General features: G+C 45.6%; 1 protein-coding gene across 1 annotated transcript; it reads left to right on the forward strand.

The window, feature by feature from the left end:
- Window positions 1-9,909: 9,909 nt before the first annotated feature.
- On the forward strand, window positions 9,910-14,391 carry LOC125537586 (protein SMAX1-LIKE 4-like). The gene is made up of 3 exons (XM_048700908.1): window positions 9,910-11,565; window positions 12,456-12,711; window positions 12,832-14,391. The coding sequence occupies exons 1-3, from the start codon at window positions 10,190-10,192 to the stop codon at window positions 14,242-14,244; spliced, it is 3,045 nt and encodes a 1,014-aa protein (XP_048556865.1). The 5' UTR covers window positions 9,910-10,189; the 3' UTR covers window positions 14,245-14,391.
- Window positions 14,392-14,763: the final 372 nt, after the last annotated feature.

Here is a 14,763-nt window from a genome sequence, read left to right on the forward strand (position 1 = left end):
CTTGGCCCAGCCATCATCCTATATATCAATATTTACCTCCAAACCATTCTGGAGCTCCTCTCATGTCTATGATCTCATCCAGGACTCCGAACAACACTCGGTCACCAACATACATAACTCATATAATACTATATCATCAACGAACGTTAAGCATGCGGACCATACGGGTTCAAGAATGATCAGTAGTGCAGAACATGGCAATAGCACCGGTTCATAAGGCCCTTTAGTGCCGGTTCGGTAACCGACACTAAAGCCCCCCCCCCCTTTAGTACCAGTTCAGCACGAACCGGTGCTAAAGGGCAACCACGTGGCACGAGCCAGCTCCGGGGGCACGTAGGACATTAGTACCGGTTGGTAACACCAACTGGTACTAAATGTTTGGGTGTGTTTTGGTTTTATTTTTTATTTTTACTTTAATTTTGTGTTTTCAATTTAATTTAGTGATTGTTTTACATTATAATGAGTTGTTAAATCATTAGGTGAAAGTACCACAGATTAGTTTGACTGGGATGCATGTGGATCCTAGCAAAGTCATCAAGTATATGCCATATCCATATTATATATACTTGATCACCTAATTAAGTGATCGAGGTAATATGGATATGGCATATACTTGATCACTTAGCTAGAATCCATCCAGTTGAAACTAATCTGCGGTTTCTTTCATAAATGATATAATAACTCATCATCATCATCAGCATCATCATCATATTAATATAAAAACTCTTGCATCATATATATCATCACCAACAACAGTTTTCATAGCTAGCTAAAAATCATCATATAATAGTAGTCTCATTACCATTACTTAATCATCATATAGTCATTACCGCTATCTAATCACCACCAACACTAGCTTAAAGAAGAAACATTCACTTGTACCAGAAGCCAAGATATCATTGAGTTCAACATGGTAATGATATTATAAGCGTTCATAACACCACAAAAGCAAATCACTCTTTGAGATTAAGTTCAAGACAAAGAACACGGACATGAGAGGACAAGTACTAAGAGCATGAACTAGCTAATCACTCCTGCTGCTCTCTCTCAGGTAAAATAGCATAGAACATGTATAGATTTCTTGATTCATCATATTGGAGCATGCGGATGAACCTGTCTCCTAATCGTGGGTTGCGCTTCTGATTGCTGCCCCCTAGTACTTCTCTGCGATCATTCACAATTTTGCTCCAGTCTTTTACTATTAAACATTCCTCGCTATTAGAAATCCTAAATGCACTAAAGTGCATTGTAGGATATCTTGGCCGTAAGCTAACAATATTCATGGTACCTTTAGTCTCGATCCAATCAGGCACAACATTCATCGGGAGTCCCTATTGAAGAACATTGTATAGTAACATACTTAGCAATGAAGTTTAGCTTAAAAAATAATGTATGCAAAAGATGCACTGAGGAGAAATAGTAGAAATCTTACCATCTTTCCAAAATATATGTGACTGTAGTTCAGTACGAACACTATTGGTCGCACGTTTTGAGTACTAACATTTCTAAGTGCAGGAAAAAAATTTGTCTTGACAGCATCAAGATCCTCAAGCCATGAAACATAATGACTTGTCTCCTCGCAGTTTAGTTCAGCCCCGGGACAGTGGACGGTCATGTCTATCAAGCGCCGGACATGTTTGCTTGATTGGAAATAAGCTGTCAATATAAATTACTTGTCAACTCTTTTTGAATAAACAATATCGAAGACATAAATATGCTTGAGAAACTCACATAATGGTAGAACTGGAGGCGTCTGCACATCGACCCAGATGTCTCTACTACCTTCAATATCATCTTCCAGACGAATATCAAAGGTGATAACCATATCAGGCTCAAATGCATAAGCCTTGCATAGTGCTTGCCAAGTTTTGCATTTAAAATAGGTGTATGTGTTTGCATTGTATAATTTGACGTTGAAGGTATAACCATGCTCGGTCATCAAGTAAACTCGTTTTACCTCCATAGTTTCGTTAGGACTAAAACCTATCTTATCCAAGACAAAAATTCTTGCATGGTAGGGGATACACTAGTAGAATAGTGAAAAATTAAAATTAAAAGTTGAAGCAAATGAAGCATGAGTCATGCTTAATTACGAAAAAAAGACTTGTCGTTGTGACTTACTGTATCCACTTCGAAGTTCTCATCCAGCTTGATGCTGAAACGTCTATCATCAACTAGAAAATTTCTGCCGCACAGGCCGCGCTGGTCTTCGCAGTATTCGCACATAATGAAATCGTGTTCGTCGTCAGACGACATTCCTATGTTCATAGGTGAAACATTAAACACTTATTAGTTCTATTAATTCAACTAATTCTGTTAATTCAACTAATTAATTCAACTAATTCAACTAAGCACTTACGAAAAATATACCTAAATAAAGTAGCTCAACTAATTCAACTAACTAGTTCAACTAATTAATTCAACTAATTTAACTAAACTAGTTCTATTAATTTTCTTACTAAAAATAAGGTAGCTAGTTCTATATAATCAAATGTTAATTAGATAATCAAATCTCATATAACTAAATTAAATATATATCTAACATATAATTTTTATCTAATTCATCTAACATTTGACATTAATATCTAACATATGTTCATATATAGGTGAAACATTAAACACTTACTAGTTCTATTAATTCAACTAAATAAACTAGCTCTATTAATTCAACTAAGTATTTACTAAAAATAAACTAGTTCTATTAATTTCTTACTAAAATAAAGTAGGTAGTTCTATATAGTAATATTTTGATTAGATCATCAAATCTCATATACCTACATTTTCTTACTAAAAATAACTAGTTCTATTAATTCAACTAATTCAATGAAACTAAGAATTTACTAAAAATAAACTAGTTCTATTAATTCTCTTACTAAAATATATAAAGTAGCTATATATAGTAATATTTTAATTAGATCATCAAATCTCATATACCTAAATTTTCTTACTAAATATAAACTAGTACTAATTCAACTAGCTAGTTCAACTAAGCATTTCCTAAAAAATAAACTAGTTATATTAATTCAACTAGTTCAAATATCTCATATACTAATTAATTAATATCTCTAATTCATCTAACAATTGACATTAATATTGAACTTCTCTATTAATTCATCCTAACAATTGACATTAATATTTAACTTCTCTATCTAATTCATCTAACATTAACATTCTAACATTCTTATCTAGGTAATTAATCTAATTAACAATTTGACATGCATTAATCTAAAACACAGAAAACAGAAAATAAGTAAAAAATTATGGCGTATGTGTGTGTATGTACGAGCGGGGGCGGCGGCGTACGGGCGGCGGCGCGAGATGGCGACGACGGCGGACGGGGACGCGGCGTACGGCGGCGGCGGGCGAGCACGGCAACAGGGACGGCGCGAACGGGGGCGGGGGCCGGGGGCGCGCAACGAACAGCGACGGGACGGCCGGGGCGTGCGCGACGACGGAGACGGGGACGCCAAGGGACGGGGGGTGACGACGGCGACGGGGACGGGGAGCGATACGGGGCGGGGGCGGGGGCGGCGACAAAGAACGAACCAGGATCTAACTAAAAAATTTCGAAGTGTGTTATAATATAGAGAGGCCTTGTTACGGTTGGAGCCACCAACCGGTACTAAAGGCCAACTTTGGCCAGGCCAAGAGGCGGGAAGAGCACCCTTTAGTACCGGTTGGAGCCACAAACCGGTACTAAAGACCAGCCTTTAGTACCGATTGGAGCCACCAACCGGTACTAAAGGTTGTCCGCTGCCACCCGCGGTGCAAAAAGTTTAGTCCCACCTCGCCGGGCGAAGGGCAGCCGCACTGGTTTATAAACCCAGCCGCGGCTGCCCTTTCGAACTCCTCTATAAAGTAGGCTTCTGGGCCTAACTACGGCGCACTGCCCTGTGAGTCTGGTGGGCCTTGTGGGCCTGAAATTGCACGCCCGTGGTCTAGCAGGGCCACAGGGCAGCGCCCCAAATTTTTTTATATAGTTTTTTTTCTTTTCTTCTTTATTTTTTCTTCTACTTATTGCTTAGTAGTTTTTTCTTTTCTGCTATATTTATTTTCTTCTATTTATTTCTGAGTAGTTTTTTATATAGTTTTTTCTTTTATGCTATAGTTTTTTCTTTTCTGCTATTTTTTCTTTTCTGCTTTATTTATTTTTTTTCTATTCATTTATTTTTATATACCATGCCAAGTTGATGGTTGAAAGTTGATGGCGTGGCTTTGAATTGTGCATACTGAATGCACAAAAAGTCTGGAGTTATAATAAGTTTAAAAAAATGAAGTGCCGGTGTAACACATGAGTTCTCGTTCGAAACTCTGATACTCCGAAAGAGATTGTCCAGTTTGTACACGAAGTGCGTCCAGTTTTTTCCGTGACCCTCGCTACTCTTTCGCACATGCTATGCGGGTGAAATGATGATACCATGCTAAGTTTCAACATTTTCACAGTTCATTTTGTAGTGATTTTCAATTTCATGGTCATTTAGCTCTCTAAACAATTAGGTAAATGACTGAAAACAGTAAATGATGTCAGAACATGTTGGAAATTGATGACGTCGCTTTGAATGCTGCATACTGAACGCAAAAGAAGTCCGGAGTTCAAATAAGTTTAAAAAAACATTGAAGTGCCCGTGTAACAGATAAGTTCTCGACCGAAACCCTCATACTCCGAAAGACATTGTCCAGTTTGTACACGAAGTGCATCCAGTTTTTGCCGTGACCCTCTCTACTCTTTCGCACATGCTATGCAGGTGAAATGATGATACCATGCCAAGTTTCAACATTTTCACAGTTCATTTTGTAGTGATTTTCAGTTTCACGGTCATTTAGCTCTTTAAACAATTAGGTAAATGACTGAAAAATAGCAAATGATGTCAGAACATGTTGGAAATTGATGACGTCATTTTGAATGCTGCATACTGAACGCAAAAGAAGTCGGGAGTTTAAATAAGTTTAAAAAAAATTGAAATGCCCGTGTAACAGATGAGTTATCGTCCGAAACCCTGATACTCCGAAAGACATTGTCCAGTTTGTACACGAAGTGTGTCCAGTTTTTGCCGTGACCCTCTCTACTCTTCCGCACATGCTATGCGGGTGAAATAATGATACCATGCCAAATTTCAACATTTTCACAATTCATTTTGTAGTGATTTTCAATTTCACAGTCATTTAGCTCTTTAAACAATTCGGTAAATGACTGAAAAACAACAAATGATGTCAGAACATGTTGGAAATTGATGACATCGCTTTGAATGCTGCATACTGAACACAAAAAAGTCCGGAGTTCAAATAAGTTTAAAAAACATTGAAGTGCCCGTGTAACAGATCAGTTCTCGTCCGAAACCCTAATACTCCGAAAGAGATTGTCCAGTTTGTACACGAAGTGCGTACAGTTTTTGCCGTGACCCTCTCTACTCTTTCGCACATGCTATGCGAGTGAAATGATGATACCATGCCAAGTTTCAACATTTTCACAGTTCATTTTGTAGTGATTTTCAATTTCACGGTCATTTAGCTCTCTAAACAATTAGGTAAATGACTGAAAAACAACAAATGATGTCAGAACATGTTGGAAATTGATGACGTCGCTTTGAATGCTGCATACTGAACACAAAAGAAGTCCGGAGTTCAAATAAGTTTAAAAAACATTGAAGTGCCCGTGTAACAGATGAGTTCTCGTCCGAAACCCTAATACTCCTAAAGAGATTGTCCAGTTTGTACACGAAGTGCGTCCAGTTTTTTCCGTGACCCTCTCTACTGTTTCACACATGCTATGCGGGTGAAATGATGATACCATGCCAAGTTTCAACATTTTCACAGTTCATTTTGTAGTGATTTTTAATTTCACGGTCATTTAGCTCTCTAAACAATTAGGTAAATGACTTAGAAACAATAAATGATGTCAGAACATGTTGGAAATTGATGATGTCGCTTTGAATGCTACATACTGAACACAAAAGAAGTCTGGAGTTCAAATAAGTTTAAAAAACATTGAAGTGCCCGTGTAACAGATGAGTTCTCGTCCGAAACCCTGATACTCCGAAAGAGATTGTTCAGTTTGTACACGAAGTGCATCCAGTTTTTGCCGTGACCCTCTCTACTCTTTCACACATGCTATGCGGGTGAAATGATGATACCATGCTAAATTTCAACATCTTCACAGTTCATTTTGTAGTGATTTTCAATTTCACGGTCATTTAGCTCTTTAAACAATTCGGTAAATGACTGAAAAGCAACAAATGATGTCAGAACATGTTGGAAATTGATGACGTCCTTTGAATGCTGCATACTTAACACAAAAGAAGTCCGGAGGTCAAATAAGTTATTAAAAATAAAAAAGAGGTGCAATGCTGGTTAATTTGCTTCAAGCCTTTCGGAATAGTGTAGACTGCACTGCACATAGCTCAATGCAATCTATACTATTCCGAAAGGCTTGAAGCTAATCAACGTGCAGGTGAGCATTGCGCCTCTTCGTCATTGTCTCTGCACTCACGGCTTATAAACCGCTCATACTACCTCTCTCTTGGCGAGGTGGGACTAAAAATCAGTTTACTAAGAAACTCTACTACCGGTTCATGCCACGAACCGGTACTAAAGGTCTTCGTGGGGGCCCCAGCCTGACCACAGCCGCACTGGCCTCATTAGTACCGGTTCGTGGCATGAACCGGTACTAAAGGTTGCCCACGAACCGGTACTAATGATGTCCGCCCGCCTAGCCGTTGGAACCGGCACTAATGGTCACATTAGTGCCGGCTCAAATTCAAACCGGCACTAATGTGCTTCACATTTGACCCTTTTTCTACTAGTGAATGTAGACATGACCGGGACGCTTCTCCGGTCAATAATGACCTGGATGCCCATATTGGTTCCTACATATTCTATGAAGATCTTTATCGGTCAAACCTTTATGACAACATACGTAGTTCCCTTTGTCTGTCGGTATGTTACTTGCCCAAGATTCGATCGTCGGTACCTCCATACCTAGTTCAATCTCGTTACCGGTAAGTCTCTTTACTCATTTCATAATACATCATCTTGTAACTAACTTCTTAGTCACTTTGATTGCAAGCTTCTTGTGATGTTGTATTACCGAGAGGGCCGAGAGATACCTTTCCGTCATACGGAATGACAAATCCCAATCTTGATCCATGCCAACTCAACAGACACCTTTGGAGATACATGTAGAGCACCTTTATGATCACCCAGTTACGAAGTGACGTCTGATACACACAAGGCATTCCTCCGGAGTCTGGGAGTTGCATGATCTCATGGTCGAAGGAACATGTATTTGACATTTAAGAAAGCAGTAGCAATAAACTGAATGATCATATGCTATGCTAACTGATGGGTCTTGTCCATCACATCATTCTCTTAATGATGTGATCTCGTTATCAAACGACAACTCATGTCTATGGTCAGGAAACCTTAACCATCTTTTGATCAGCGAGCTAGTCCAGTAGAGGCTTACTAGGGACTTGTTATTTGTTTATGTATTCACATATGTATTTAAGTTTTCGATCAATACAATTATAGCATTAATAATAAACCTCTATAATGATTAAGTAAATATAATAATAACCACTTTATTATTGCCTCTAGGGCATATTTCCAACACTATTTCACCCGAGCTATTCACTAGAGTGGGTGACATTTGCGCTAAAATCTCATGGCAAATCGGATAATACCCAAAAATGATCTAGTGATAATAACACACGCTTTAGCTAAACTAGCAAGTATAGTACTTCCTCCATCACAGTTTAGAAGGCACAGTTAAATTTGCGTGCGTTTCCACAATAGACAAGATTTAGGGCGCATTGCATTTATGTCTAGTAGCTAATTAGTATTCCTATACACTATTTCTATATGCATGCATAGTGTGAATGCTATTTTCTAACCCATCTCACAACCAATGGATAATCACCTAGGTCCCAGAGAATTTCCAAGCGCGCCTTCTAAAGCGTGACAGAGGGAGTATGCATTTGCCATTTCAGTACATTATGATTTCCAAATACATGTCAACAACTTTGTTGTTTTTGTTTTTTCACGCCACAAATTTAGTTAATTTTGTTTCATAAGTCATGGCAAATCTATTATATGTACCATGGCAAGTTTTCTCTAACATAACATGTCAATTCTTATTTGACTATGTACCATGCCAAAATTTCCAATTGTCTATGGAAATATAGTCTATACATTATGGTAGTTTTATTGAACATGTCATGGCAAATTCCTAAACTTGCCATTATTTGAAAAGATCAAAAATCATACATTTGACACGTGCCAATTACAAACTTTTCCAAAAGTAGCAATGTCTTTTTAGAGAACAAAATATAGATTTGCCATGTACCCATGGCAATTTTGCTAAATTTGTGATATTTTTTTGTTTTTAAATAACAAACCTCCTAAAATTGTCGAGGTGCCCATTTACAGTCTTCCAAGACATGTCATGTCGTTCTTGGAGAACGAATTTCCTAAACGTGGCCATGTGTGTAGTGCAAATTCCTAAATTTGCAACACTTTTCAAAAACACACAATCCCTATCTTTTTTCATATGCCCGTTTTAAAAAATTCCAAAAAGTTGTCATGTGTTTTTTTAGAAGAATTTCCTTAAATTTTGCCATGTACCTTTTGCAACTTCCTGAATCTTCCATATTTTTCAAAGAACAAAATCCCTAAGTTGACATCTTCTCCACAAGAACAAAATCCCTAAGTTGCCATGTCACCATTACAAATTCAAAAAAGAAAATCCCATGGATCTTCTCCACAAGAAAATCCTTATTGGTGCAAAGTTTGTCTGCACCGTCCAGGCAGTCGCCGTAAATTATACGCATCTCTACCATTTTCCTTTCTTTATAGACTATAGTTTACTCTATTTCTTACCCTTCTTTTCCAGGGAGGTAGCCTTTTCCACTGCACAGGCACAGTTGGAGGCAGAGTCCCCAATACATTTCATCGTAGTACTGTACCTCCTTTTATTACCTCAATCGCCGGGTTTTTACCAACAGTAGCGCCTGCACAGGCTGCCTTACATACCGTATCGACGTATATATGCGATGTACGTACGTACATTAGATTCGTCATCCTCATCCATGGAAGTACTTGATGCGTCCAACTTTTCTTTATCTTTTCTTTTTGCGTTTCGTAAAAAGAAGGGCAGCGCGTGGTAGGCGATCAGAGCTTTAAACCCCAGACAGAAATTGGATGAGCTTTGCGCTTGAGACTACCCTTCTTTTGATCTAATAATCTATTGGCCCGCATGATCAAGTACTTTAGCATAGCTTTTGTAATTTGCTTTCCTTTTTCCTGTCACTTTTGTGGGGGCAAAGGTCAACAATATACCTTGACCATGGAACGAACGACGATTAATCACCAACGTAACGTATATACAGCAAATATGATGATGCAATGCAGATTGCAGTTGCACATGTTAGTGTTAATCCCCCTATCATTACCAACAAGGCAGCTGAGTTCAAAACAAGAGTGAGTAGCCTAGGGATCGCCATGGGCAACGACGTAGTAGGAGCACGTAGGCAGTAGTAGTAGTAGTACCATGGCAGCGCTTAGCAGTGGAGTACTGCATGTGGCATGTCACTGCTCCTGGTTGATGCTGGGGACGAAGGGGCGGGAGGGGACACACGAGCTTTTGCATGCATTGGCAGCTGTGTGTGGAAAGGGAAAGATCCCTGCCGAGAAAACAGAGGCATATGCAAAGGAGGAGAGAGAGAGAAAATGCCATGCATGGCGGAATGCCACCACGCCGCTGAGAGAAGAGAGAGAGAGAGTGTGTGTCTGTGTATGAGAGCGGAGGGAGCAAAGCCTGACGGGGCTATGCAAAGCCACAGCGGCGGCATCCGCCACCCTCGATAAAGAGACAAGGCCCTCCTCCCTCCTCTCCTCTCAGCTCAGGCCATCTATCCGGTCCAGTGTGCATGGAGCGAGGTCTATAAAGATAAAGTAAAGCCGCCACAAAAGAAGGCAGCAGCTACCACAGTGATCACGCCTACAGTAGACACAAACCGATCCATAAAGAGGGACGGACGCTCTCCCCTCGCCTCATCAGAATCAGCAGCAACGCCAAAGGAGGAGGAGGTGGTGGTGACAAGAAGAAGAAGGAGCCACACCAACAAGTGAGAGGGGGAGGAGCTTCTTCTCCGCGGGGTGTGGGGGGGTGGGGGCGAGGACAGCTGATCGAGTGATGCGCGCCGGGGCCTACACCATCCACCAGTCGCTCACCGCCGAGGCGGCCGCGGTGCTCAAGCTCGCCGTCGGCCTCGCGCGCCGCCGCGGCCATGCGCAGGTGACGCCGCTGCACGTCGCCTTCGCGCTGCTCAGCTCCGCCTGCTCGCAGCCGCTCGCGGGGGGCGCCGCCTACGGCCTGCTCAGGCGCGCCTGCCTGCGCTCCCACCCCGCGGTGCCGCCCGCGCAGCACCCGCTCCAGTGCCGCGCGCTCGAGCTCTGCTTCAATGTCGCGCTCAACCGCCTGCCCAACTCCGGGCCGCACTCGCCGCCGCCGTCTTCGGCCGCGCCCTTCGCGTCCTCGCTCGTCCAGCCTAACCCGGCGCTCTCCAACGCGCTCGTCGCCGCGCTCAAGCGCGCGCAGGCCAACCAGCGCCGAGGCTGCGTCGAGCTGCAGCAGCCACCGCCATCCCCCGGCCCGGTGCAGCACCAAGGCGCGCAGCAGCAGCAGCCGCTCCTCGCCATCAAGGTGGAGCTCGACCAGCTCATCATCTCCATTCTTGACGACCCCAGCGTAAGCCGCGTGATGCGGGAGGCGGGCTTCTCCAGCGCCACCGTCAAGAGCAACCTCGAGGAGGAGAGCGCGCTCATGATGTCATCCTCGTCTTCGTCCCCTCCTCCGCCGGTCATACCTCCACATTTCTTCCTCGACCACGGCAGCATTGACGGCTGCGGCTTCGGGATGTGGTCGGCACAGTTCTTGAGCTCGCCGGCCGTGGCCGTTCCGTACTGCAAGGAGGACGTGAGGGCGGTCTTGGAGGTGATGGTGCGGAAGCAGGGGAGAAGGACCAACCCCGTCGTCGTCGGCGACTCGGTGTCGATGGCGGAGGCCGTGGCCGGCGAGCTGCTGCGGTGCCTCGAGCGCGGAGAAGTCCCCGAGGAGCTCGCCGGCGCGCACCTGCTCAAGCTTCAGCTCTCCTACGTGCACGTCCGGCTCATGAGCCGCGTAGACGTGGACGCCAAGGCCGCGGAGCTCCGCCGCAGCGTGGACGCCGTCCAGCGCGGCGGCCTGGTCGTCTACGTCGGAGACCTGCGGTGGGCGCTGGACGAGGATCCCGCCGGCGGCGGCGCCGACCAGACCGCGTCGTCGTACAGCCCCGTGGAGCACATGGTGGCCGAGCTTGGCCGGCTCCTCGACGACCTCCGCGCCAGCGCGCCGCCGCGATGCCGCGTCTGGCTGGTGGCCACGGCCAGCTACCAGACCTACATGCGGTGCCAGCACCGGCGTGGGCAGCCATTGCTGGAGTCCGCCTGGGCGCTGCAGGCCGTGGCGGTCCCCACCGCGAGCGGCACTGGGCTGGCCCTCAACAATCTCCATTCTTCCTCCTCTCCGAGGTGAGCAACCAAGAAACATGCCTCCCCCTACAGTGCCATTCCCTTGTCGTGCATGTGTCCTTGTTGCCTTCTCTTCCTGCTCACTGTTGCTGCATGCAGCCTTGTGTGTTGCTGTCTAGAAGGACCACTTGGTCAGAGGTCAGATGTTTCAAAAACAAAAACAAGCCAAGCTCTACTACCTGCACCACTAGCCCGTAGTAGTATCTGTACCCTCCCTACTAGTAGACCTCAAGTAGAGTAGTGGTATAAAATACCATTTCATCTTTCGACATTAATGAGGTGCTTGAGCTTTCATGTCATCTAAACTGAAGCATGTGAGCTTGAAGGCTTGATCATGCATGCTGCAGGCAGTAGAAATTGATGAGAGACACAGAGAGAGAGATGGAGAGAAAAAGAGGGTTATTTTTGGGGAATGCAATGCTTTTTAGCCTCTGCAGAGATTCCATCTGATCCGATCAGGTTCTCTGCATGCTCGGCGCAAAAGTCTTCTTCTGATGCAGCAGCAACAGTGCCTGGCCTGCCTCCCTTTTTGGTACACAAATGTGTGACTTGTGAGACTGATCCGGTGCCCTTTTCCTTGCAATGATGCACTTTTCATGCACACAAGATCAATCATAAAGTATTTGTAGTAGTAGATGGGGATGGTACAAAAATTCAAACTGCTCTAGATAGATGGTTTGATATGGCTACAGTTATGTATGTCCCTATGATTATTTTCCCTGCAATACACTGGAAATTCCATGAAACTGCTCCGCCTTTTTTGAATAAAATCTGCCTAATCTTTTCTGCTTGCTCCTTTTGTACGTGTAAAAACTTGAAATAAATTGATGGAAACTTTGCCATGGTCTGGTACTTGACATCGTTTTGTTTGTCCCCTGATGTTCCAACAGTGCGACTGCGATGCAGCAGGCCATGGCGACCAGGCAGCTGCTTGCCCAGAGTCCTGTGGCAATGGCAGCCGAGCCAATGGCGCTGGGAGGCGAGCAGGAAGACAAGCTGATGCTGTGCAGCGAATGCAACAGGAGCTACGAGAGGGAGGCGTCCGTTGTCAAGGCAGAGGCTGGCACCGAGGGCCTACGCTGCAGCCTCCCGGCCTGGCTGGTGCTCGACAACAAGCCACCGGCCGATCATCAAATGCCACAGCAGGTAACGATCAAACAGGACATTCTAATGCAGTTCTTCAAATGTGCATCATAGTCACAGCAAAATCTAGGCCAGTTGGAGTTGGATGTCTTATCTCCTTTTTATTTGGTGGTGATGATTCAGGGCAACTATCTGATCGAACTCAAGAGGAAATGGAGCAGGCTGTGCAGAAAGCTTCACCTGTGGCGCAGCCAGCAGCATGATCCGTGCTCCCCTTCTTGCTTTGGTCCTGGCATATCTGCACCTCCAAACTCGTGGTGGCCGAGTCCTTGCCTGCTGCCGAGCAGCCAGAGCACGCCGAGTATTGCAGGCTTCTTGGGCTTGGAGGGACTGATGGAGCATTCAAGGAGCAACAGCAGGTGGTCACCTCCATCGCCTCTGCCTTGTCCGGGCCTCATGGAGCCAGAGCGCCCGGACGTGAAGACGACGCTCGCTCTTGGCACCCTCCTCCCACTCTCGGACACGGCCACCTCCGACGGTCGTGCTCAGGGGAGCCACGATGGAGTGACGCATGAGCTGGAGCGGCGGCTGCGCAAAAACATACCGCGCCAGCCAGTAGGCACCGTTGCGGAGATCGTGGAGGCGGTCGCCAGCAGCCGGAGCTATGGAAGGAAGGGCGTCTGTCTGTTCTTCAAGGGGAGCGACCACGCTGCCCAGCAACGGGCGGCGGCGGTGATCGCCGAGACGTGCTGTGGCTCGGCCGATCAGATCATAGCCGCGGATCCCAAGAAATTCAGCTGCGCCGAGGATTTCTGCTCCGATGTGGTCTCGAGGGCGTGCAAGCTCAGTTGCGGCAGGTTCGTGCTCGTCATCCCCGACGTCGAGCACGCGCCGCGGCACGTTGTCGAGTGTCTCGTGGCGGCATCCATGTGCGGGTGTATCAAGGACCATTTCGGCCAAGAACTCGATCTCTCTGGATCCATCATTATCTTCACAACATCAGAGCTTGCAAACCGGGCCACCGACGTCATCAGCCTGCGGTTATGGTCGTCGTCGTCGCCCGGCGATGTCAAGAGGAAGGCAGAGATCGAGCCACCACCAACAACAAGGGAGTGCAAGAGGGCACGGCACGGCTCCAGCTCCGGCCATGGCATCGACCTTGACCTCAACCTCTGCGCCGGCAACGACAGTGACGACGATGCTGTTCCGAGCGACATCACCCACGAGAGTGACAGCAGAGAACACGGGGACTTGCACCACCTCCTCGAGTCGGTCGCCACCGGCGTCCTCGCCCTTGACAAGGACGCCGACGCTGACCAGCGCGCCGCGGCGACCATCCGTGAAGTGCTCGTTGGGGCGCTCGGCCGGGAGGTGCAGCTCGACGACGAGGCGGCCGAGGCGCTCACCGCGGCTTCTGGACACTTTCTTGACGAGGTGCTGTGGAGGTGGGCGGTGGAGGTGTTTGAACCGGCGGCGGCGGCGGCAGTGGTGGAAAATGGCGGGAAGGTGGTGGTATTGGGGATGGGGCCAGGGGGCGGGGCCCAGGTGTCAGGGTTCATGGGCTCGGCCCTTCCAAGCAGGGTCCTTGTAGACTGAGCTCACAAAGTTTTGCTACCTCGCGGTGTACTGAGTCATTAGTTACTTACTCCACTACTTAGCTCAATTTGTTGTATGTAGAAAAGAATGATGGACTTGAAATGGAGTCTTTCGGGGGGTTTAATTGTTCGATTTCACATTGTTAAATCGCCTCCGTTGCCTCAGATTCGCTCCTGTGCCAAGTAAATAATTTCTCAACTTATTATAAGGTCGTGAACCTCATCGGATGGCAAAAATGCTACACGCATGGACTCCTGACTCACGGACTTCACGGGCCTGCTGAGCTGTCCTGTTTTAATTGGCCTAATTAATTTTCTTCTCCTAATTAACCGCCTCCCCCTGATTTAACTGGTGGGCTGGGCGCCCAGCCCTCTAATGCCCCGTAACTATCCGTGAATGTAGCAAAGCTCCATTGAATGGTTAGGAGGACACTGATATCTTAGTTCATTAAAGTTTAAGTCCTAAACTTGACACTGATACTTACATTTTTTTAGATTTATTTCAGGACTTTCGGTCATG

The sequence above is a fragment of the Triticum urartu genome, chromosome 2 (genome assembly GCF_003073215.2).
Source record: "Triticum urartu cultivar G1812 chromosome 2, Tu2.1, whole genome shotgun sequence".
Taxonomy (NCBI): Eukaryota; Viridiplantae; Streptophyta; class Magnoliopsida; order Poales; family Poaceae; genus Triticum; species Triticum urartu.

What these genes read in the sequence shown, in the direction of transcription:
- LOC125537586 (XM_048700908.1), top strand. Translation starts at nt 10,190, where the DNA reads ATGCGCGCCGGGGCCTACACCATCCACCAGTCGCTCACCGCCGAGGCG. An exon ending in CATTCTTCCTCCTCTCCGAG is followed by an intron (nt 11,566 to 12,455) that starts GTGAGCAACCAA and finishes ATGTTCCAACAG; the next exon opens with TGCGACTGCGATGCAGCAGG. An exon ending in ATCATCAAATGCCACAGCAG is followed by an intron (nt 12,712 to 12,831) that starts GTAACGATCAAA and finishes GTGATGATTCAG; the next exon opens with GGCAACTATCTGATCGAACT.